The sequence below is a fragment of the Anthonomus grandis genome, chromosome 4 (assembly GCF_022605725.1).
Source record: "Anthonomus grandis grandis chromosome 4, icAntGran1.3, whole genome shotgun sequence".
NCBI lineage: Eukaryota > Metazoa > Arthropoda > Insecta > Coleoptera > Curculionidae > Anthonomus > Anthonomus grandis.
In genome coordinates this window covers 31,150,274-31,173,098 of record NC_065549.1, presented here as the reverse complement: position 1 = coordinate 31,173,098, position 22,825 = coordinate 31,150,274, and the positions used below count along the sequence as shown (strand labels likewise).

Here is a 22,825-nt window from a genome sequence, read left to right as displayed (position 1 = left end):
CGAACTTTTTCTACACCTCGCATCGTTTAGGTAGTTTGACGAGTACAAATATTATTTTAGCATCCAATAGGAAGCTGCAACGAGTATTTTTGGTAACATCACTAACGTAGGAAACAAATACTTTTTTTTTTGTAATAATGCCACAACAAAAATGGAAGACACAGTAACAAAATTGATGCAAGATGTTTCAATCGTTTAAAATTATCACCGACATTTAAATGATGGCGTTGGGTAGATTTAATGAGGAATGACTACTGTCCAACATAACTATTCATATGGCAAAAAAATGTAATCTGTTTTACTGCAATTTAAAACTTATCTATTGACCCACTGTTTAAGAGCTTCCTCAAATTCTATGGTTTCCTTATTGCGTACTTCTTGATGTTCGGCTAATTCTTCGCGATGTAAAGATTCCTGTCCAACGTTTGAATGATTGTCCTGGCGGGGATACTGAAAAAAGAAAATAAACCTTTTTTTCTTCATTTTGATCGATATTTACTAAACTTATATCTAGTTAAAAGAGAATTTTTAGACGAGTTCAAATTAAAAATAATAATAGATTTCCGACTTTCAATAATAGTTGTTTTATGGTAAAATCGACTTATATCCGACCTATCTTTTTGACGAAACTAAGACTCTATGGTATCAACGAGCAACTCTTGGAAGGGTTAAAGTCATCTCCGAAACGACATAAACTCCCAAAGTAAGTAGCTTTCATACGGCTCTGTTTGTGGTCACCTCAGGATGAAAATCATGTTTCTCCTTTGTTAATTAACCTTTTCATAAAAAAATATGTTTACTTTTCAGCCTTTGCAAGATGCTTCGATTTGTAGGTGAGAAAATGGGAACAGGATTTGTCTATATTCAAGGATCAAATATTAGCATGACATAATTATTTAATTTTTAGTAAATCTTAGGTTATAACTTTAATGAATATATTTAAAACCACTATAATGTGCAATGCAGGTACAAAATAAAGCCAAGCACCGAGCCCTGTTCTATTGAAATATGGTCCAAAATTAAAAAATTGAATAGAAGTCCACTGAATAAATACCAATGACTCAATTAATCAACTTCCCATTGAGCAACCAAGCTGTTATATACCCAACAAAAAAATTAAATGACTCCAAAGCAATTTTTCTAACTTTTTAAAGTTAAAGAGAATACCGAACATACATCTGTGATTCACGCGGTCAAACGCTTTGAACAAGTTGCAAAGTACCGCAGCGGCTTAGATTTAGGCCCAATTAAAGTCTCTCCAGAAAGCAAACATTGTAGTATCATTTATGCCTATAATTTCTCAGGAATCAAACTTGACTGACAATCACTTAAAATGTTATTGCTAGTTAGAAAGTTACTATACTTTTTTAACTACAATGGTCAATGGTCTTAGAATAAATTAATAAATGAATTCACTCACCAAAAGAAGTGTCACAACAAAACTTTTTAAGAGTATTCAGAAAAGCTTCAGTATCAAATCATTTATAGCATTTATGATGGAAGCAGATTGGGTGAGCTATCAAATCTTAACAGATAATAATTTGTCAAATGCAGATGTTTTTTTTTGTTCTTATCAAGTAGGTAAAGGGGCTTTTACAGAAAATCTGAATATAAGATCAGTTTGACTTTTTAGCTTATTGTACGTTTCTATAGAGAAACTAAGTAATATACTTCAATAATAATATTGTACCGTAGAACTGTTTTAAGAACATTTGCTCCAAGTAAAATTTGGGTTGCTTGTGGTGCCATAGACACTAAAAACTACTAAAGACTGCAACTGGGTAAAATTAAAGACTAGTTTGTCTAGGTATGACAGAGGCCATAAAAACTATGATATGAGAAGAATCAATAATTTCAAAGGGAATCAAAAAATCCGGACAATCCGTGAGGATACAAACTGATGATCTGGAATTTTTTAGGGAAAAATTAAGACCAGAGATATTCCGTCTATTAAAGAATCTTGCATCGATAGAACTGTTTTGCAATACTCGAATGTGCTTATATAAAAGAATGTACAATAAGAAACAGATCCTAATATTATCTGACAGCACTTACTAATCCTACAGTTACATCGAAACTGGTATGGAAGTGCTTACTGGAACTGGAGTGCTTACTAGAAGAAACTGGAAAATCATAAAAATGCAAAACTTGTACGGGTACACCGATGTGCACCAAATATTGAGAAAGCGGATGAAGAAGAGGATCTGCTAGTCATTTATTGGACCAGACCTTGTATTGGTGTAAGAAGCGTAATAAGCGTACCACACGCAGAAAAATATAAACCTGGGTTAAGAAACAACATTAAATTTACTGGACAGAAAGGCAACAGTTAAACAGGGTCAACGTGTCTATGACATTTTCGATAAACGAAAGAGTCGCCAAAGACCTTAAATTTAGAAGGGACAAACTGAGAACAATTATAGGGCTTCGAATATGCACATTGTAAGGAAAACCTTAATAGAATTGCTGTATAAGACGCAGACCTGACGGTTTTGCAAAAAGGTACCAGAAACTGTCCAACACATAACCTGCTTTTGTGAGATATACAATAAATATTAGGAAAGGACACACAAAACCTAAAAGAACTAATTACCAGAGCATCAAAAAACTATACAGGATAGTGCGGGACAGCGAAGTGTTAGGCTGGATAAAATGGATAGATAGATATGGACAATAAAATGGATGGATAGATAGTCAGGCTGAGGTATACTTAAGAGTGAGAGCTGAATAGGCCACAGGAAGAAAAAACAAATTATAGATTTATGGATATAGCTTTATATTATCTTGCAATAGGTAAAAATCTTAATGTAGTTGATTAGACCTTGAATAAAAATGATTCAAATTTGACTGAAATCTGGTTGTACATGATATGATAATACAAATTTTTTTGGTTAGTTCATTTTGGATAAGCTAAAATCGACTAATGATCTGACAAACCTGAATTACATGAATATCACAGATGAGTTCAGTAACATCCTTATACGTTTTTCGTACGTCGTACCTTATACGTCATTTTGTTTTAACGTTTTTCATTAAATCAATGTCAACAATGATTTTTATTAAGGCTAATTGTAGTACTTGTAGTTTTTCCCAGTTTTTTAAATTGGTTCCCTTAGGTTTAGTACATTGTGAAAAATTGACGGATAGTACTGCCGTTCAATGTATATTGGGACCAAATTCCTAAAGGTCTAAAAGAAAATCTTTATGGCAAAGTCATTAATTTCAAATGAAACATTGCGTTTACGGAAAAAAGTTACATCATATCTGAGGTACATTCACATCTACGAGGTATAAAGAATCGTTAGTTGTACTGTTATAATTTTATTTTTTAATATTTTAACGTTCGATTTCGTTTTTCATCGTTATTTTTTGTAGTAGGTACTAGATTTTGTAATTTTTCAGTAACATATTTTTTTTTTAATGGAAATCCTTGTATATTATATCTTTTTTAGTTAAAACATAAAATTTAAAAAAAAAGTTTATAACGACATTTCTCCTAGGTTACAAATTAATGACACCCAAATGGAAACAATTAAATTGTATCGACAAACTTTATTTTGAACATCAACTTATAATCTTACAAAATAAAATAACATTTTTTTTTAAAAGAAGATGCTCGAAAATACCACCTGGTTCTTCAATAAATTTTTGGGCACGTTTTTAAACTGCTCGAACTGTCTTGTAAGTATGGTCCTACCTTCTATTTGTGTTCTTCTTCTATCTTTTCCCTAACTGCAGTCTTTAAAGCGTCGACATTACCGTACCTTCGCTTGTAAATTTGGTTCTTAAAGTAACCCCACGAAAAGGGGTTCCCCCCCATTAAGTGGGGTTAGATCTGGCGATCTAGGAGGCTACTGGATGAGGCCATATGTTCCTATCCACCAAACGTTGAAACTGAAACGGACTTGTGGACCTCTTGGATGTATTAAGATTTTGTCTTCACCAATAATGGTGGTGTTTTCTATTAAACATTCCAGAATTTGAGAAATTTTTTTCATCTGTTCATAAAATGTAACGAAAGTTATTTACATTTTGGCAACAGAATGATACCAATGGCAAAAAACAAGTCTTCTTTTTGGATTTCCTGCCAAAAGCGTTGGAACTGGTTGGTACTCATACGGAATAAATTTGTACTTTTTTTTTAAAATCCTTTGAACAGTACCATAACTAAAATTACAGTCCTTGTGAATATCTGGTATTCAATTCTCTAAGCTTCGAAATATCTAATAATTGCAATTTCCGTGGCCTCGCTTATTATGAATTCTTTTTTTGCTCTTGTTTTAGCAAAAACTTTTTCGTTGCTGCTAAATTTTTGATAGAGTCTCAGAAAACATGGCTCATACGGTTGAATGCGAGCGGGATATAATTCAGTATAGTATTCTTTTGCTCTCAAACAGAATTTCCTGCACACTAAATAACATTCTAATATATCAAACTTTTCTTCATGAGAAAATCATTTTTCTTCAAATTAATAACCTACACAACAAAGCTTATAAACGAGTATTTGACAAACACACTAAAGTTTGAAATTATTTGTTTTTATCATTGTTTTCCAAAGCCTTCTAATTGCGAGGATGTCCAGTTTAGCAATCTGTCGTCGCTTATCTTAATGTTATCAAATCGCAAAGGCCATGCTGTTTTCATAGCCGTCTTAATATTTTAATATTGTAAATAATTAAAAATCATTATCGTTATTTTGACTTTAATTTTGACTGTAGCGGAAAAGTCATTATAAACTTTTTTGTTTACAATTTAAGGTTTTAACAGCAAAAAAAAATATACAGGGGTTTCCATTTAAGCGAATGTTATTTTACTAAAAAACTCAAAAATACGATTCAAAATTGTTGTTTCTTTCATTGTTGTTTCTCATTTGTACCAGCGTTAAAAATACTACAAGTTTGCTAATTTAAATAACTGCTAATTTAAATAACTTTGTATTTTCACTAATAACAAAGCTACCAATGGTGGACACTTAATTTGGATAATCCTGTATATAAGTACCATAATTGTAAATTTTCTTAATTATCATATATCCAGAAAAAGAGCCTTAACATACACCTCGATAAAGAGGATATCTAACCAATATTAAACAAAATTGACTCTACGGAAAAATAATATATTAATTAAAGAGTTATTTTATTTTTAACTATCTGAATTATTTTGGTTACCTGAAGTTGTTGACCAAACAATTCATGAACTTGATCGTTGCTACCAAAATTCTTAGGATGTACAGGATAATGCACCCCTTGCATTCTAAAATTTTGTCCGTGCACATAAGGTGCTTGCTGAAACTGATGATTAACGTGTTCTGGTGGACTGACAACATTTAATGTACCCGAAATACTTCTTGCACGTAGTTCTGCCATAAAAGTGGCGTCTTGCATGTATCTGCGCTGTAGTTCCTGTTGCCAACCTCCGCCGCCGTCAGACTCGTCTTCGCCGTCATCTTCAAAATCTACTTGGGGAATTAAGAAAAATAATAGTGGCTAAAATATTAATTAATTATATAGAGTGGTTCTCTAGAAACTGCATCGACGGATTCGATGAAAACTATGAAAAGTAAAATTTGAAACATTTGACAATATCACAGATGTCTTCACAACTGAAATATTTTGATAATTTTGGGATTATCGGTTATACAGGGTGTAAATATCAACTTCTTTAATTTATATCAAGAAGGAAATTAAAGTCAAAGTAAAATAAAGATTAAAATATGCAGCTATAGTAAATCTACCTTATTTTAAGTAGGTATAATAACACACATTAAGAACACTTGGGTTCGATCCCCGTTCAATTTTAAAAACTTTTTTATTTTTCATGTCTGTATTTGTTTTTATTTCCTACTAGCTGAATGCCCGCGGCGTTCCTGGCGTGGAATTTGAAAATATAAGTACTACTAAAGGACTTCTTTGTAAACAACATTTTTTGTTTTGCCTTCTTGTAATATGTAAAAATATCAATTTTCAACGCTATAAGTTTAAAAAGAAAAAAATTTCGTAGAAGTTTTCACTCTATTTCGCCCCTTCAGGGTCGCAGAATTTTCGAGAAATTGTGGTTTTCATTAAAATGAAATTAAATTGAAGTGTTTTGCAGTTTTTTTCCCGAAAGGCAATCAATTTAAGGATAAAAAAGGATGTTAAAATCTTAAAGGGTGGTTTTAACCCCTTTAAAAAAAAACCAAAAAATAGATATTAGGTAAAAAAAAAATAAAAATGAGGTGTTTCACTGTTTTTTAAAAAAGTACATAGTTTTGAAGATATGATAGATACATTCAACCCCTTCCCGATGGAATTCAAAAAATCCCTTCTTAGTGGACGCCTACATAACCATAGGAATTTTGTCCCCAAATTTCATATTTCTAGGTTTTACCGTTTGGGCTGTACGTTGATTATTAGTCAGGACAAGTCTTTTTATATATAGAGATAAAGAAATATATAAGTAATGTAAGATTTATATTTTAGTTAATAACAATACATGATGTAGTTACCATCTCACGTTTACATTTATGTTATCATAAGTGTTCGTTAATGTGTGTTATTGTACTTAAAATAAGGCATATTTTTTCTGTGAATTAGTGTCCAACCACAGCTGCATATTTTAATCTTTATTTTAGGGCTGATGATGGCGTAAGGCGAAACGTTGACTTTGTTTACTTTTCTTTTTGTGACTTATAATTAAAGTCTCTTTGAGAATAATGGATAATTTTTTATGTTGTTTAATTTGAATACCACCTCTATTATTACATTTTTAGATTCATAAGTCAAACGTTTTTTTAGATAACTTTATTATGATTACATAAAAGAAGACGTTTGCAGGTCGTCAAACAATCATTTTTTTTATACTGGTTTAATTTCTGGCAATCTGGTCTTTAGTAGTATTTGAGTAATATTTTATGAATAGTAATAGAGATATATTAAGAAAGAAGTACAACATTTCAAATGGAAAAATAGCCAAATGTTTGTTTTTAATAGGAATTTCCTATTTTTATTAATTTATTGCTCTTAAAATAACGAGAAGAAATTTATTTTATGTATTTTTGGTAAACCATAAAAATGTGATTTAATTTAAACCTTTCAATATAAGAAATTTGGTTTTTATGTCTTTTATGTGACTTTTGCCGTGCGTTGAATTTCCGTTAATTTTGACATTTGTGTAATTCAAAATAATTACCATAATTAATTAATAAATTTATTTTCTTTATTTTCATATGTAGAGGAAAGTAGCCTAATACTGCATAGGTTCCTAATATCGGACATTACTCTAAATCTGTAATAGCACAGCGCCATCTCGTAACTTCCATAGTAATCAAGAGAACTATTACGCAGATCATTTCCTACAAGAATTACAGAATCCTATTATTGTTTATAAAACGTCATTTTGCTACTGTAACGGTTTTCGATGTGCATAGATTTTAACAGTGTATAATTTTTGGCGTTATTTCTGGAAAAGGTAGGTTAAATTATTTGTTTGTTACATACCATATCATTAAATAGATTGCAGATGATACCTTTTAATGTATAAATTGCTTCTGTGAACTATTTTTTAAATGTAAAAAAAACGGTAAATTTAGTGAGTTTATGTACCGTAATATCGGATACTTTTGGTTTCCTAATATCGTATAGTATCCGATATTTGGAACCAGTTTTCTGGAGCTGCTTTTAAATGAATCAACTGATTTTCTGTCATAGATACTTGCGTTTTACTCTCTTTTTTTTTAATAATACATGAGAATAAGTTTCATATACCATATTATTATGCTTTTAACCTTGATTAAGGAGGTTTTTTGCTTTTTTTTCTAGATGAACGGAAAACAAGAGAAAGGTCCTAAAACATGGGATGCAAGAGCCATGGAGCTTGCGGTAAATGCTGTTAGAAGCAAAGAAATGGGGTATTTAAAAGCGTCAAAAATATATAAAGTTCCAAGAAGTACCCTTGTTGATTACGTAAAATCAGACAAGCCAATAGAAGTATTAACAGCTATGAAATTAGGAAGAAGACCTGTTAGTTACATATTGTTTAGATATGGAGAAACGGTTTTATGGACTACGAGCTTCCGATATTAGAAGGCTAGCGTTTCAGCTAGCTATCCAGAACGGGCTACAACACCCTTTTTCTATGACGAAATCAAGTGCAGGAAAAAAGTGGCAAAAAGGGTTTTTAAAGAGACATCCTGAACTGAGTTTTAGAAAGCCACAGGGTGTATCTGCAGCTCGCATAAAAGGGTTTACTCGAGAAAATTGCGCGGCTTTTTTTGATCTGTTAGAGCCAGCCTTAGCAGAAATCAAATTGAATCCAGCCAGATTATTTAATGTAGATGAAACAGGCATTACAACTGTTCAACACAAACATTCAAGGGTTCTCAGCTTACGAGGTAAAAGGCAAGTTGGGGCCTTGACGACATCCGAAAGGAGAGCTCTTGTTACTGTAGTGACTTGTATCAGCGCTACAGGAATATATGTGCCACCTATGCTAGTATTTCCTAGAAAAAATATGAAGCCTGAACTTCTAAATGGAGCACCGCCAGGAACGATCGCCAGATGTCATCCTTCCGGTTGGATTCAGCATGATCTGTTTACAGCTTGGTTAACACATTTTATAAAGCATGCTAAACCAGCAAAGGGCGATCCAGTGGTTTTAATATTAGACGGGCACTACTCTCATACGCGCAACATCCCTTTAATTGATTTAGCAAGGGAAAACTATGTGCATATTTTATGTCTACCTCCTCATTCGACACATAAGATACAACCCCTAGACGTAGCTTTTATATCTCCATTTAAAACATATTATGCATTGGAGATTGAGTCATGGCTCATAAATAACCCAGGAAGGGTGGTAACTCACTATCACGTCGCTGAGCTGCTAGGGAGAGCATACCTACGTGCTGCAAGCGTTGAAGTGGCCGTAAATGGTTTTAGAAAATGTGGAATTTTTCCGCTCAACAGGCATGTATTCCGAGACGATGATTTTGCTATTCATTCCCAACGTGAAAGAACCCCGCCACCACCCCAACAACCTGATGAGAACAGGCCAGAATCGGAGGAAATAGAAAGCGAAGATGAAATAGCTCTATCTTCTGTGAGGGACAGGATTAAAACACCTGATGCTATCCCCACAAAACCCTTAATAAATAGCTTGACCACTCCTTCTACAAACAGAAAGTTGGTGAAACCGACAGATATCAGCCCTATGCCTAGTTGCTCGTACACGTCCGGATCTACGAATAAGCGAGGAAGACGTGGCACTACTGCGTTAATAACTGGATCGCCTTACAAATCAGAACTGGAAGAAGCTTTAAACAAAACAAAATTAAAAACAGTTCCGATTAACACTGCGCTTAAGGGTCAAAACAGAAGCACAAATGCTAAACCAAAAAAAAATGGTAAAGGGAAGGGAAAAGCTAAAAAACCTCTCACCTCATCCAGTGATGATATGGACAGAGATGATGATATGGACAGAGATGCCGAAGATGCCGAGTGTCTGTATTGCAATAATTTTTATTCAGAGAAGTGGATCAGATGCAATCAATGCTTTCGTTGGTGCCATGAAGAATGTGCCGGAACTGACAAAAATCTATGGTTTATTTGTGAGATGTGCTTAGATTAACTTTAAGGTTTTTCATAAAGTTTTTGAACGTATTTTCAATTTAATATTAATAAAAATCTAAACAAATACCTATGCTTTTTATTTTAAAAGTTCCGAATGTCGGATATATGCGATATTAGGAACACCTACTATCCGATATGAGGAACCCAATTTCAAAATAATAATTTATGCACTGTTATGTTTTTTTAAACTTGTGTGAAAGTAAGAGCCAGTTAGAGCTATTTCGTGTCACATAATGAAAGAACATATATCATCCTAACCGTTTTTAACATGCAATTAATTTATGTGGTATGTAGGTATTTTTTGTTAATTAAAAGAAAAAAGTATCCGATAATAGGCAACTTTCCTCTATTGATATTTCTCATACACAACGTAGTCAGTAAACAGTAGTCTTACCTTTATCTGTTAAGAATTTTAATTTTATTTTTAAATCGCAAAATACATTACGAGATCTATTAACAAAAACTAAACCTTTAGGTCACATTGAATTGAATAGAAATGTAATATACCTGTTGTTAAGTTTTTTAAAGTATTACAATGCGATATCATGGAATGATGTATTTGATTTTAAAAATCGAATCTATGTCAAATTGGAAATCTGTTGGTTACGAAAAAAATTTTTAAAGTGCTCTGCGGGTTATGGATATATCGTCAAAAATATTTTATTTCAATTTAAAAATAATTCCAATATTTTAACCGTACGTTCATTGCCATGGAAATCCTAGGGTTAATAAAATAAAAAACACTTAAATAAAACACATAAAAATGTTGACGTCTTATTAACAGCAAAATTGTGTTTAAAAAGAAAACGAATGTTGTTTTAGGGAAGTGCAGAAAAAATGACCGGATATTCCAAAATATCATGTAGGCTTTAAAAGATTGGAGACCAGAAGTCGTATATACTGCTAGTTTAAAGAGCAAACCACGAGAGCGGATTGAAATTCAAACAAATAAAAATAAGCTAGTTGGATTTTATTAATTTTCAGTAATCTTCAAACATGTCCCAGGAGGTTTGCTTAAGATGCTGAAATTATAATTTATATGATATTTATAGTCAAACATCAATTTAACCACAAGTCCAAGTTTCATCCTTACCACATAACACTTTATCAAGAGGTTTACAGACTCTAAGAACCGCATTAATTTTTGAATTTGGGTTTCAAGAAATATGCATGAAAGTTACCATTTTTTGAAAACGTTTTTTTTTCGATAAAGCCTCTTTTAATAATTGTAGGCAAGTAAGATTCAATTTTTTTAATAGGTCATGTTCAATCTTGTTATTTGTTTTTCTATAAGTTAATAAACCGACACAACTGCATTACTGGGAGGCTAGTAATCCTCACCTAATGAGAACTGTACCAAATCAACATCCCTGCTCTATTAACGCATAATGTGGTATTTTCAAGAATTATTGGTCCGCATTTTTTTCAAGGGAATTTAGCTGAACAATTGTAAAAAATTGTCTAAGAAATAACTTCGGTTACTAAACCAGAATATAAATCCTTACGTATGGTTTCAGCAGGACGGAGCACAACCTATTTTGCCATTCAGGCCTGTAATTATTTAAATTACATTTTTGAAAACAGGTGGTCCTGTCAACTGGACTGCTCGTTCGCCAGATTTGACTTTCCTTGATTTTTTTAATGGAGATTTACGGAGGATTAGGTAATGACTTCTGCACCTATGATTCCAGAGGATATGAAAGACAGAATTCGTTCTGCTTATTATTAGTGACACCAACAATGTTACAGCGGGTATGAAACTCATTTCAAGGAAGGATAAGAAAGTGTTTGGAAGTCGAAGGCAGTTATGTTAAAAATTGGTATTGTCTAACAACTCCTTAGGCACAATATAAAATATTATAATAATTACATACAATACTTAATATTTAGATTAAAATTTACATACAATAATTAAAAATTAGGTGGTAAGAATGTGTTTTGAAACTAATAATCGATTTGATTTTTTTTTAACAGACTTTACATTTTCTCCGTATACTTATGACGTCACCCAAATATTTAAAAAAAATTGCAGTAGTTTTTGACATATTGCATTGTACCACTTTAAAAAACTCACCCTGTATAAAATTTCTTATGGTTTCTTAAATTATCATAGGTGAAACCTGTATATATACATATAGTTTAATGTTATTTACCTTAATAACGGTAGTAGATTTAACTATCGCAGCCTTGGTTCAAGTTAAGATTTTTGTATTCCATCAATTAGTTTTTCCTGCTTTTTATTTAAAAAAAACTATAAAAATAAAGTTAGATAGGAAGTTGAAAAAAGAAACGAACTCAGAGGTCGATAGATAAAATCTTATATAAAAAAATATTAGATGTGGTGTTTTGTAGTTAAACTGGTAAAAAAAAATTATACCTTAAGTAAGTTATTGAATTTAAGAGTTATTGGACTTCAATATAACGAAAGGTATCCTTAAAGGTTTATGTTCATATTTCTCCTCAATACGCAAATAAGTTTTTTTTTTCAATAAGGGAATGTGTAAGTAGTATTTCCTAAATTATTATTTATTAATATAGTGACGTAATACCCAATAAAATAGGTAACTAATTATGAATTCGTCAGAATAATATAGATTTTACTTAACATTATTGTTAATGATATTGAAGCATATTTGATTTCATTTTACATCTACTGCGGTAACGAAAATGCCAAAACTGTGAAAGTATTATATATGTGGATGGTGGTCAAATTTTCAAGATTTTCCTATTTATAGTTTTGCTATAATTCATTGATGCAGCTTACGGAGAACCACCCTGTATACATATAGTATAAGAAATTTTATGAAAAATATCTATTGTGGCCGGGATATCTGCAGTTTTTTTCTGTTAGTTACAATCATCAACTTTTTTTTCCTTAACGGCGCCGTTATTATAACATCAGATTTTAAATATATTATAATTATTAATTAGGATTATAACACCAGGTTTAAATTGTCCTACTAGTAATTACTAGTAAATGCCTTTCCAAAGATGATATATATAGCATAACATTAAGATAGATCAAAATAGTAAAATGAAGAATAAATAAAATAAGCAAGGGAAAAATTGGTTGCTTAAAAAAAATAAGTTCCATTGTAGAGTTCCTTGGGAGTCTTTGTGTTGTGTTGATTGTATTAGCATGTATTTGTAAATATAAATTAATATTTACGAAGTCCCTGTATAGGGTTTTAATTAATTGAGTGCCGATAATACAGAGTGTGAATCTTCGATTTTAAGGAAAAAAGTTTAAATCAATATTATGTCTTAGATCTCTTAGTTATTGAGCTACAAGGTGTTAAAGTCAAAGAGAAGCTCTATTTGTAACTAACAAAATAATGTTGTGTACAAAGCCTTATCTCTTAATTCTTAATTTCTAATCTATCTTAATTCTCAAGTTAGTCAATACACAAAGCACATTCATTATTCTTTTACTTTTAAGTTGCATATAAAATAATAGAGGGTAAACTTAAGTTAAAAAAATGTAGGACATATAAAGATTTAATGAAATAACATAAAAAACATTTGACAAAACTACAAAAAAAAAGATAAATTATGGACTTTTCAACTTGCTCAGACCACGGTATAGGTAGCTATAGCAAAAAAAACTGTCATGTATTATATGGCTTAGTAAAATACAGTTCCTCTTTGAACTTTTTGTGAACAAGGCACACAGTTTCCAGAATTAAAATGCAATACAATATTAGGACAGAGTGATTAAGAAACAGTGGCATACACGACTGTCGAATTTTAGAGCAACATATCGCACGCAGTGCCCGTTTTCGTAATAAGAATACTGAGTGAAACAAGTATTCTGAACAAGACCCCCAGAATGGAATACCATAACGAAGATGTGATTTGATTAGAGATAAATATGTCATACGGGCCACTGCCAATCCCAGGTTGAATGATATAATTCGAAGAGCATAGCAACCAGAAGAGAGTTTTCTGTTCAACTGAATTATAAGGTTTTCACATTTTAAGGAATCACCAATGTACAGGCGCAGGAACTTTGCAGTACCTGAATAGAAAAATGTTTTATTGTTCAAAGATAGCACGAGACTATTGGATTAATGTACATTAAGAATAGCAGGGGACCCAAGACTGACAACAAAAGAAATAGGCAATTCAAAGGAACATGAATTATTAAAGAAAACTCTCTGCCTACGATCTGACAGGTAAGAGTAAAACCACTCCAGGGCGACTCCTCGGAAGCCATAAATTTCCAGCTTACGTAACATGGTTGGATGAGACACGCAATCGAAAGCTTTCGACATATCACAGATTACCGAAGCTGCAATGTCACCTGTATTGAGCCTGAGATGCAGCTCCCGAAGAAATCCAAACATGCCATCTCCTGTGTTTCTAGATTTTAGAAATCCAAACTGATGCGGTTCGAGCAGTTTATGCCTGTTTAAAAATTAAACGACTTTCACCTTAACCAGCTTCTCCACTATCTTTCCTAGTACAGGAAGCAATGCTATAGGACGAAAATTGCAAGGTTCATTCGGATCACCTTTCTTGTGAATTGGGACAATGTTAGCCCTCTTAAGACAAGGAGAAAATTAGCCATTATAGGAAAAAAGCCATTTGTAAATACTTAAAAATTTGTCAAGGCTGATGTAGGTAGAGTTTTAATGACACTTAATGGCAACCTGTCCCATCCCGACGAGGTTCTGCCCTTTTTCTCTTTGAATATGGATTTCATTTCCCCAGCATCAGTGGATAAAAAGAAAAAAAGTTTCTGCTACGTTGAAAGGAGTTAGAAAATGCTCAGGTGGCACGATATGTGGGATGTTCTTTGAGAGGTTAGCTGCCATGGAGCACTAATATGCATTTAGATGATCAGCTTCTAAGAAACTAGGTACTTCAATGTAGCTGCCCTTACCCCGCAGATAATTGACAATCTTCTATGTTTCTTTTAATTTATTAGAGGCATTTTCAATTCTCCTTGAGTAATAAAGAGATTTTGCCCCTCTAAGAGTAGATCTGTAAATTTTCCTTTAGTTATTGTAGTAATTCATAAAGTATTAAAAATGCTTAAAAGTACCGTGTGGAAGCCTTACATTGGGTCAGGATAATCTAAGATATTGTTCCAGTTACACTGATTGCATAATAGTTCAAATTTGACATAGTTTCTGCAAGAAAACAATCTGCCCCAAAGAGTTTATTTTAAGGGATACATAAACTCTCATGTATCCCTTTTAGAGGCAATAGAAGAATCTAAGGCTATAGACGCAATGATTGCCGGGTGATCTGAGAGACCCGCACTAACTAGTTTACAATCTACAACTATATGTAGGTTTGAACAAAGATAATCGAGTCCAGAGGACGAACTAGCAGCAATCCTAGTGGGACTATTAATGTGCAATTTGATATTAAATGAGATAAATAAATTCTGTAACGTCTTTAAATCATTTCCGACAGGTTCAAGGAAATCTACATTAAAGTCGCCTAACAGTACAATTTTCGCATTCATCGAGATGCTGGACAAAATTACCTCCAGCTTAATCAAAAATACTTGAAAGCTTGTAGCTGGAGATCTATAAAGACCAACGATATACATATTAAGTTTTTTACAAAATATCATAGAGAATTCAAAGTATTTCTCTTCTAGCAAGTAATTAAACCTATCAACATTTACAAAATCTAATTCATTTAATGTCCGTTCCTTAAGCATAATCCGTTCAAAAAGTTCCGCCATGAACTGCATTAGTTCTGTTAAAATTTTAAGAAAAAAGTGAGTTTTTTACCATATTTTTTTATCACTCTTAGACATTTTTATGTAAATTTCTACACATCTTTTCACAAATTAAGAATCATTTTTTGACCTAAAATTTTTTTTTTAAATTTTCACTAGTAATCTGAACGATATTTGAATTGACAACTTTTGAAGAAAAAATCTTACGCCACTGATTTTTCTAAAAACCAAAACTTTCTTTGAAATCATCATTTATTTTAGAGCAAATTTAGTTCCTTTGCATTACTTTACTACAATGCACGTTTTTCCGTAAAAAAATAAAATCCAAAAACAATCGTGCGTAAAGTACTTACTTTACACACTTCCCAGGGTTTACGTTTCACTTTTTACGCACTAATGCGTATTATTTATTTTATAATAATTTTTAGTAATTTGGTATTTTATTTTTTTTTAATGCTTCCTTCGGCAGTAAAAAAAAATTTGTATGCTAAACGTGTATAAATTTTTTTATTTATGGGAATTGTCGCATTCGCTCCATTCACCCAATTTCCCATTCATAAAAAAAGGTCATGTTTAACATTGGTATGTGTTTTTCTATTAGGTAAACAGGCACAATTGCATAACTAGGAGGCTAATAATACTCACTGGATGGTAACTGTACCAAATCAACATCGCTGGTCTATTAACGCATAATGTGGTATTTTCAAGAGTAGAAATGGTCTGCATTTTTTTCAAGGGAATTTAAATGAACAATTGTAAAAATTTGTTTAGGAAATAAGTTACCTCGGTTACTATAAACCAGAATATAAATCCTGACGTATAGTGTTAGCATGGTTGCTCACTTCGTATGCCATACAGGCCCTTCACGTTAAATTACATTTTTAAAAATAGGTGATCCTGCTCGTTCACTAAATTTGACTCCCCTTGATTTTTTTATGGGGATTTATAAAGAATAAAGTAACGGCTGCTGCACCTAATAAAGTGCGGCTCCAGATGACATTAAAAACAGAATTCGTTCTGCTTGTTTATAAATGACACCAACAAACAAAGAAAGGATAAGAAAGTGTTGGGATGGAAGTTGAAGGCGGTTGTGTTGAACAACTCCTTGAATTTGTTTTGAAACTAGTAGAGCGATTTCATTTTATTTTTTGGAAACAGACTTCACTTTGACGTTTGAAATTTTAAGAGAAAAAAAACCCTCCATTTAAAATAAGTCAGTGATCCTCTCCCCCTCTTAGGGGGGTGAAGGGACGATTCTCAAAAATATCATCAAATGTGTCTCCCAGTATACTTATGAGGTCACCAAAATATTTGAAAAAAAATTGCAGCCGTTTTTGACATATTGCATTGTAACAAAACTTAAAACTCACCCGGTATACATTTCCTGGACAAATTTCCCATTCATAAAAAAAGGATAATTTTACAGAGACTAAACAAAGGTAAAAAAACTCCAAGTCACGGTCTCATTAAATATATACAATAATTTTTAAGACATTATTGATTTTAACCATCATTGAGACTGTTTTTGATATTATGTTGGAGTGTAGTTGGCATCCACTATGAGTGGAAACGCTTTTTTTTTGTACAAAAACAAAAAGGTATTAATTTTGGACGTTTCTTTTCACATAAGCAATGAATGTTACATCAATAAATTATTATTATTAGAATAAGTGGTAAAACCTGATAAAAATGCTTAACTTTATAAACAGTGAATTAGCTGACATGCATTTTACTTATAAGCTTAGAGACGAAAATGCATATCAAGCCAGGCGGCTATACCAAGAGGTATCCAACTCGCGTAATACACGATTTACACGGGGAAAATTTTCTCGAATTCATACACGTCTTCACGAGACCGGAACTTTAAAAGTAGGCTGTGCTAAAGGAGTCCTTCAAACGGTAAGAATACCGGAATTTTACTTGAAGTTGAGGAGAATCATGAAACTATCATGAAAACATCGCGACAATATTTATTGTTTCACACGTACTTGTTTAGAAAATTCTGATTAAAAATTTGGTATTCCCTTCACATTCAAAGAGTCCATGCATTATTACCTCAAAATATCCAGTTGCGCATTAATTTCTGAGGGTGATTCCTTTAAAAGCAGCTAAAAAATCCTTTATTTGACAGGCACATTCTTTTTAATGATAAAGCTAATATTTCTTGAAACTCGATAAAAAATTTCTATAATAACCTTAAAAAAAAAGCCTTACGCCATTGTTGAATCAAATCGTCAAGAACACTTCTCATGAAATGTTTGAGAGGGTATTATTACTGATTACTTGTTAGCCCCATTTTTCCTCCCAAGAAGACTTGATAATCATATTTATCAATGGGTAACTGAAAGTATTTCGGTCATCCTCCACTAAATTTATTTAAAACAATTAATCTAACATGTTTCGAACATATAACATATCAATCATCAGAGATACTATAAAAGAACCAAGGGAACTTAAAAAAAAAATAATTTTCAAGGTCTTAAATTACGAAAGGTATTAAAATTACTTGCACGATTAAAGGGTTCTGCAAACTTATAATTCTAGTGCCTCAGCCAACGTTAAACGGTTAAAACGAATAAAAATGGCATCTCCAATAATGATAAAATGCTTAATTAATTAACAAATAAATGGACATTAAAGGCCTAAAACCTACATTAAAATACATGTGAATGGGACAAAACTTGGGTTTACTAAAATTTAAAACTACATAATTAAAACAATAAGTCAATACTTGACAATACTATTTACCTATCTATTTTAATGTAAGTTTTACGCCTTCGTTTTAACCATTTGTTAAAAAACAAGATGTAGCCAATAAAAGATGGTGCACTTCCACATTTTATATACGAGTGTGTGAATTTTTAAACCAAACCTATTAAAATCGCTGGTCACCGATAAGTCGTGAAGGAACGCAGTCATGGCCGCCTAGAACACCCGACCTTAATGGTTTAGACTTCTTTTTTCTGGGTCATATGAAAAGCTTAGTGTACGCAGTGCCTATTCAAACCGCAGAAGGTTTACCAAATTGTATAAACCTTGTATGCTGCCAAACCATAAGAAACACCCCAGAAATCTTTGAAAAATTGCATTAGTCTATGCGAAGAAGAGTAGTTATTGCATACATGTGGATGGAGGACACTTCCAATAACTACTTTAAATAATTTAGATTGCTTATTTTGTTTGTTTTCCCTTTTTTGTTAAACTATAAGTCATTTCGCATAAACTAAATAAATCGCAATTCTTAAAATAAAATTGAAAAAAAGCAAAGAGAGGCGCAGACTTTTTTTAAAAATCAAAACATTCAATATTAAGGCTACATGTGCTTCCACTCATAGTAGGTTTCTAAATTAATCTAAATTTTAAATACCAAAAACGGTCTCCATGAATTGAAGATTTTTGTTTTTTCCCGAAAACTGTACGTCGTACAAAAGTAAATCTAGGGACGACCTTTGCTCTAAAATAAATAGGAATTCCAAAAATAGATTTTTGGAAAAATCAGTAGGGTACCATTTTTTCTTCAAAATTTGTCAGTTCAAACCCCGTACCGACACCACTGGAAATTTTTTTTTAAATCTTTTACGTCAAAAAATGTTCTTTAATGATGAAAAGTTGTGTACAAATTTGCTATAATAAAAACATCCAATTTTTATCAAAGAATGATAAATTTTTTTTATGAAAACTCACTTTATTAAAATTTTACTGGAGCTCAAAACTAAGAGGTTTAGGACATATGTTGATATAAGCCTTTTTGCTTAAAAATTTAAATTTAAATTCACACCGTGTATTATCGGCCCTCAATTAATGAATACCCTGTACGATTGGTTAAGCGCAAAGAAGAATGCTATATATTATAGGATATTATATATTATTATAGGATATTTATTACTATGCAGGGTGTCCCGTAATGTAGGATACCTGACATGAAAATAAACCGTTTAAGCTCAATATCGCTTAGCAAAATGTTATTGGTTTTCGTTCTACAGGGTGTTAAAACTAATTTTTTACCAAACATTTATTGAAATATTTTGGAATCCACTGGACAGATTAACCTAAAATTTGGCGTACTCTTATTATTTGGGATGGGGAACACGAATAATAAGATATCTATTTTGCCATTGCCACTAGATGGCGCCACATACAACAACATTGAGAGATTAAAAAGGTCATAACTTTTTTGACTCCCTGTAGGTACATTTGCGAGTGAAAATAATAAAACAGCATTTAATTCTAGTCAAAAAAGGTATACTTCTTTGATCTCCAAAAAGTAGACCGTTTTCGAAATAACCTATGTCCAATTAATTACGGGACACCCTGTAGGGTAATTCGAGGAGAGTTGGCGCATCAGGTGAGATGACGCAGAAGCCATTTTGCCGTATCGCTTAACACGCATTTATTTTAACCGTACGGCAGGTTTAGACACGCCATTAGATTTTAAATAACTTGTTTTTGCTGTTCGGTTAATTAAGTGGGTGATTTTTTCAAAAATTATATTTGTGCTAGTCCAAAAGTATTTTTATTGTGTGGAACAACATAGTTTTTAGGTAAGTTATGTCGTATGTATATTTGGTTTTTGATTATTTTAGGATAGTTTATTGCTGTTTAAGTATTCCTAACCTCAATTGACCACGCTATTATAAACCGGCTATTTTAAATTTATTGCGCCAACTCTCCTTATATAGTAAGGTCAGTTGGCGCAATTACTGATGAGGTGAGTCGACGCAGGTTTTAAAAATGCTCCTACTTAAAAAACTATATTTTGCTTAATCACCTATAATAAATTTAACTGGTTTGTTATGCCTTTCGCCTGTAATTAATTATATTTAACTTTTTTGCAGACATGCCTACACAATATAAAAGAAAAGGAAGCGTTTCTAGGGGCAAATGGTCAAAAGAACAGTTAGCTGCTGCAGTTGCTGCCATAGAAGCGAATGAAATGGCGGTTCGTGAGGCAAGCCGGACCTTCAGTGTTCCAGAAGCCACTATACGCCGTCGGCGTAAAAAAGGGGACATGCAGTCTAAGAACTTGGGACCCTCGTCCACGCTGGGGGAAGAAAACCAAGCTAAAATAGTAGCACACATTAAAAAGCTTCAAAAACATGGATTTGCGCCTACAAGAAGATTTGTTCGTTCTATGGCATTCAACCTAGCGGAGCAATTAAATATACCTTACAAGTTCAATAAAGAAGCTCGTTTGGCTGGATATCCCTGGCTTGATTCTTTTCTTAGAAGAAACAAGGGACTTGCGATACGCAAAGCTGAAGCGCTTTCCTCAGCTCGTGCATTGGCAATGACAAAAACAAACGTTGCTTCTTACTTTAATCTTCTTGAAAAGACATTAACCGAAAATGGTTTAATGAATGAGCCTGGGAGAATATTTAACATAGATGAGACAGGCTTGCAATTAAATACGCGTCCTGGACATGTTATTGCTGCAAAGGGCTCCAAAAATATAGCATCAGTCGCATCTGCTGAGAAGGGAGAAACCATTTCCGTTATTGTGTGTTGCAACGGAGAAGGCACCTACATTCCACCAACCTGTGTTTTTAAAGGCAAAAAACAAAAAACCCGAATTTGAAGATGGGATGCCGTCAGGTTCTTTAGTCTACATGTCAGAAAAGTCAGCATATGTAAATAGTGAAATATTTTTTAAATGGCTTAGGGACCAATTTAAACCACGGAAACCTCAGGGAAAAGTACTATTGCTGCTTGATGGACATTCCTCCCATTGCAGCAATGTAGAAATGCTGGAGTATGCTGCTGAAAATAACATTATTTTATTTTGTCTACCTAGCCACACCACGCAGTTCTTGCAACCATTAGACAGAAGATTTTTTAAGTCTTTTAAAGCTTCCTATTATGATGCTTGCAATTTATTTTTACGAGCTAATCCCGAAAGACGCATTACCAGGCTCCAATTTGGACAACTACTTGCTTCTGCGTGGAAAAAGTCTGCAAACATAAAAAATGCAGTTTCATCGTTTAGAGCAACAGGTATCGCACCTTTTAATCCGGATGTTCTTCCTGACTATGCCTACCTGACAGAGGAAAGTCTACAAGACGCTCCACAGGAAGTTTCCGATAATAACACGGACATTAACAAAATAAGCCATAATTCTCCGGAGCCACAGCCAGGTTGTTCTCATTGGTCTAACCCAGATACCATTACTCCCGGAAAAATGCTAGACCAAATATCTCCAGTACCAGTGGCACGTGCTGTAGAGACTGTAAGAAAACGAGCCAAACAACTGGCTCGCATTTTAACGTCTGTTGAAAATATCAAAGACAAAAAGGATAAGGCAGAAAGCAAAGCAAAAAAAGGCCAAAGTTCAATGTTAAAGTGCGTATCTGAGTCTGAATCTGACGACGATAATAATGAATCTGACGACGATTCGACGAGTGGTGACGATGAATCTGATATCTGCGTTGGTTGTAAAGAGGAATACAGCAAAACCAAAAAAAAACAAGACTGGATACAGTGCATTCAGTGTATGAGATGAATGCACGAAGAATGCACAAAATATCTAAATTTCTGCGACTTGTGTGGGAAAAAAACAGCCCAAAAAAGATAATTCTTTTTTACCAATAGATAGCCAATAAGACATTTTTCTGTTTTTAAGTTTGAATGAGTTTTTTTTCTTACGTTCCTTTTTTCTGAAACAGATTTGTTTTTCAATAAAAGCTTTAAAATATTGATGTTATGTTTTTAATTATTTAAACACCTAATTTTAACACATTTCAAAAATTAAATTTGAAAAGTGTGGCTTAAAAAAGAAAGCGTCAACTCACCTTAGGCAGTGCGTCATCTCTCCTATATACATAGGGTGAGATGACGCAAAGATAAGAAAAAAATAAATTTGGATTTTTGCCAACATTAAATCTTATTGTCAATTTCTTGCTTTCTAATAAAAAACTAATACTTTTCTTCACAAAAATCCGAATTTGTTTTTTAGTTTTTTTTTAATTTTAAAATCCAGACTAGTTTGAAAAAAAGTGCGTCATCTCTCCTCTATTTACCCTATACATATTATTTATTCTACTAAATAATATGTGATTTAAAAAAAATATTATCTGTGACATTTAAAAAGATATGTCGTTTTTTTCGGCAACACAAAAACCAAGTAGATCAATGAAAATATGATGAAATTAAAAATGTAAAGAGTTAATATTAAAAAAAAAATGTAAATGAACTATTTAATGAAAACTAAACAAACAAAAAAACTAGTGGAATGTAAAAGCGTGTATAAGCAACTAAAACTAAAAAATGAATCATTCTACTTTTACCAAAAATCAAAAAGTAAAATTATACTTACAATTTTTTATTTGCAAATTTACGCTCATTTTTGACACCAGCAGGCAGCATTCCACAGACCAATCAAAATCTAGCATTTCTACGCAAATGTCAATTTGTGTAAATTATATAAATTTTTTTCAAATAATATTAATTACTTACCCCTACAAAATAAAAAATATCTGTAAGATCTTAGTTTCAAATAACAATAGGTTAAAAATATTCAAAAAA

General features: G+C 32.5%; 1 protein-coding gene across 1 annotated transcript; it reads right to left on the bottom strand.

The window, feature by feature from the left end:
• Nucleotides 1-213: 213 nt before the first annotated feature.
• LOC126735482 (uncharacterized) lies at nt 214-22,689 on the bottom strand. Its single transcript, XM_050439486.1, has 3 exons — nt 22,617-22,689; nt 5,169-5,455; nt 214-450 (listed from the first exon to the last, which is right to left on the bottom strand). The coding sequence occupies exons 1-3, from the start codon at nt 22,642-22,644 to the stop codon at nt 316-318; spliced, it is 450 nt and encodes a 149-aa protein (XP_050295443.1). The 5' UTR covers nt 22,645-22,689; the 3' UTR covers nt 214-315.
• Between the last annotated feature and the right edge of the window lie 136 nt (nt 22,690-22,825).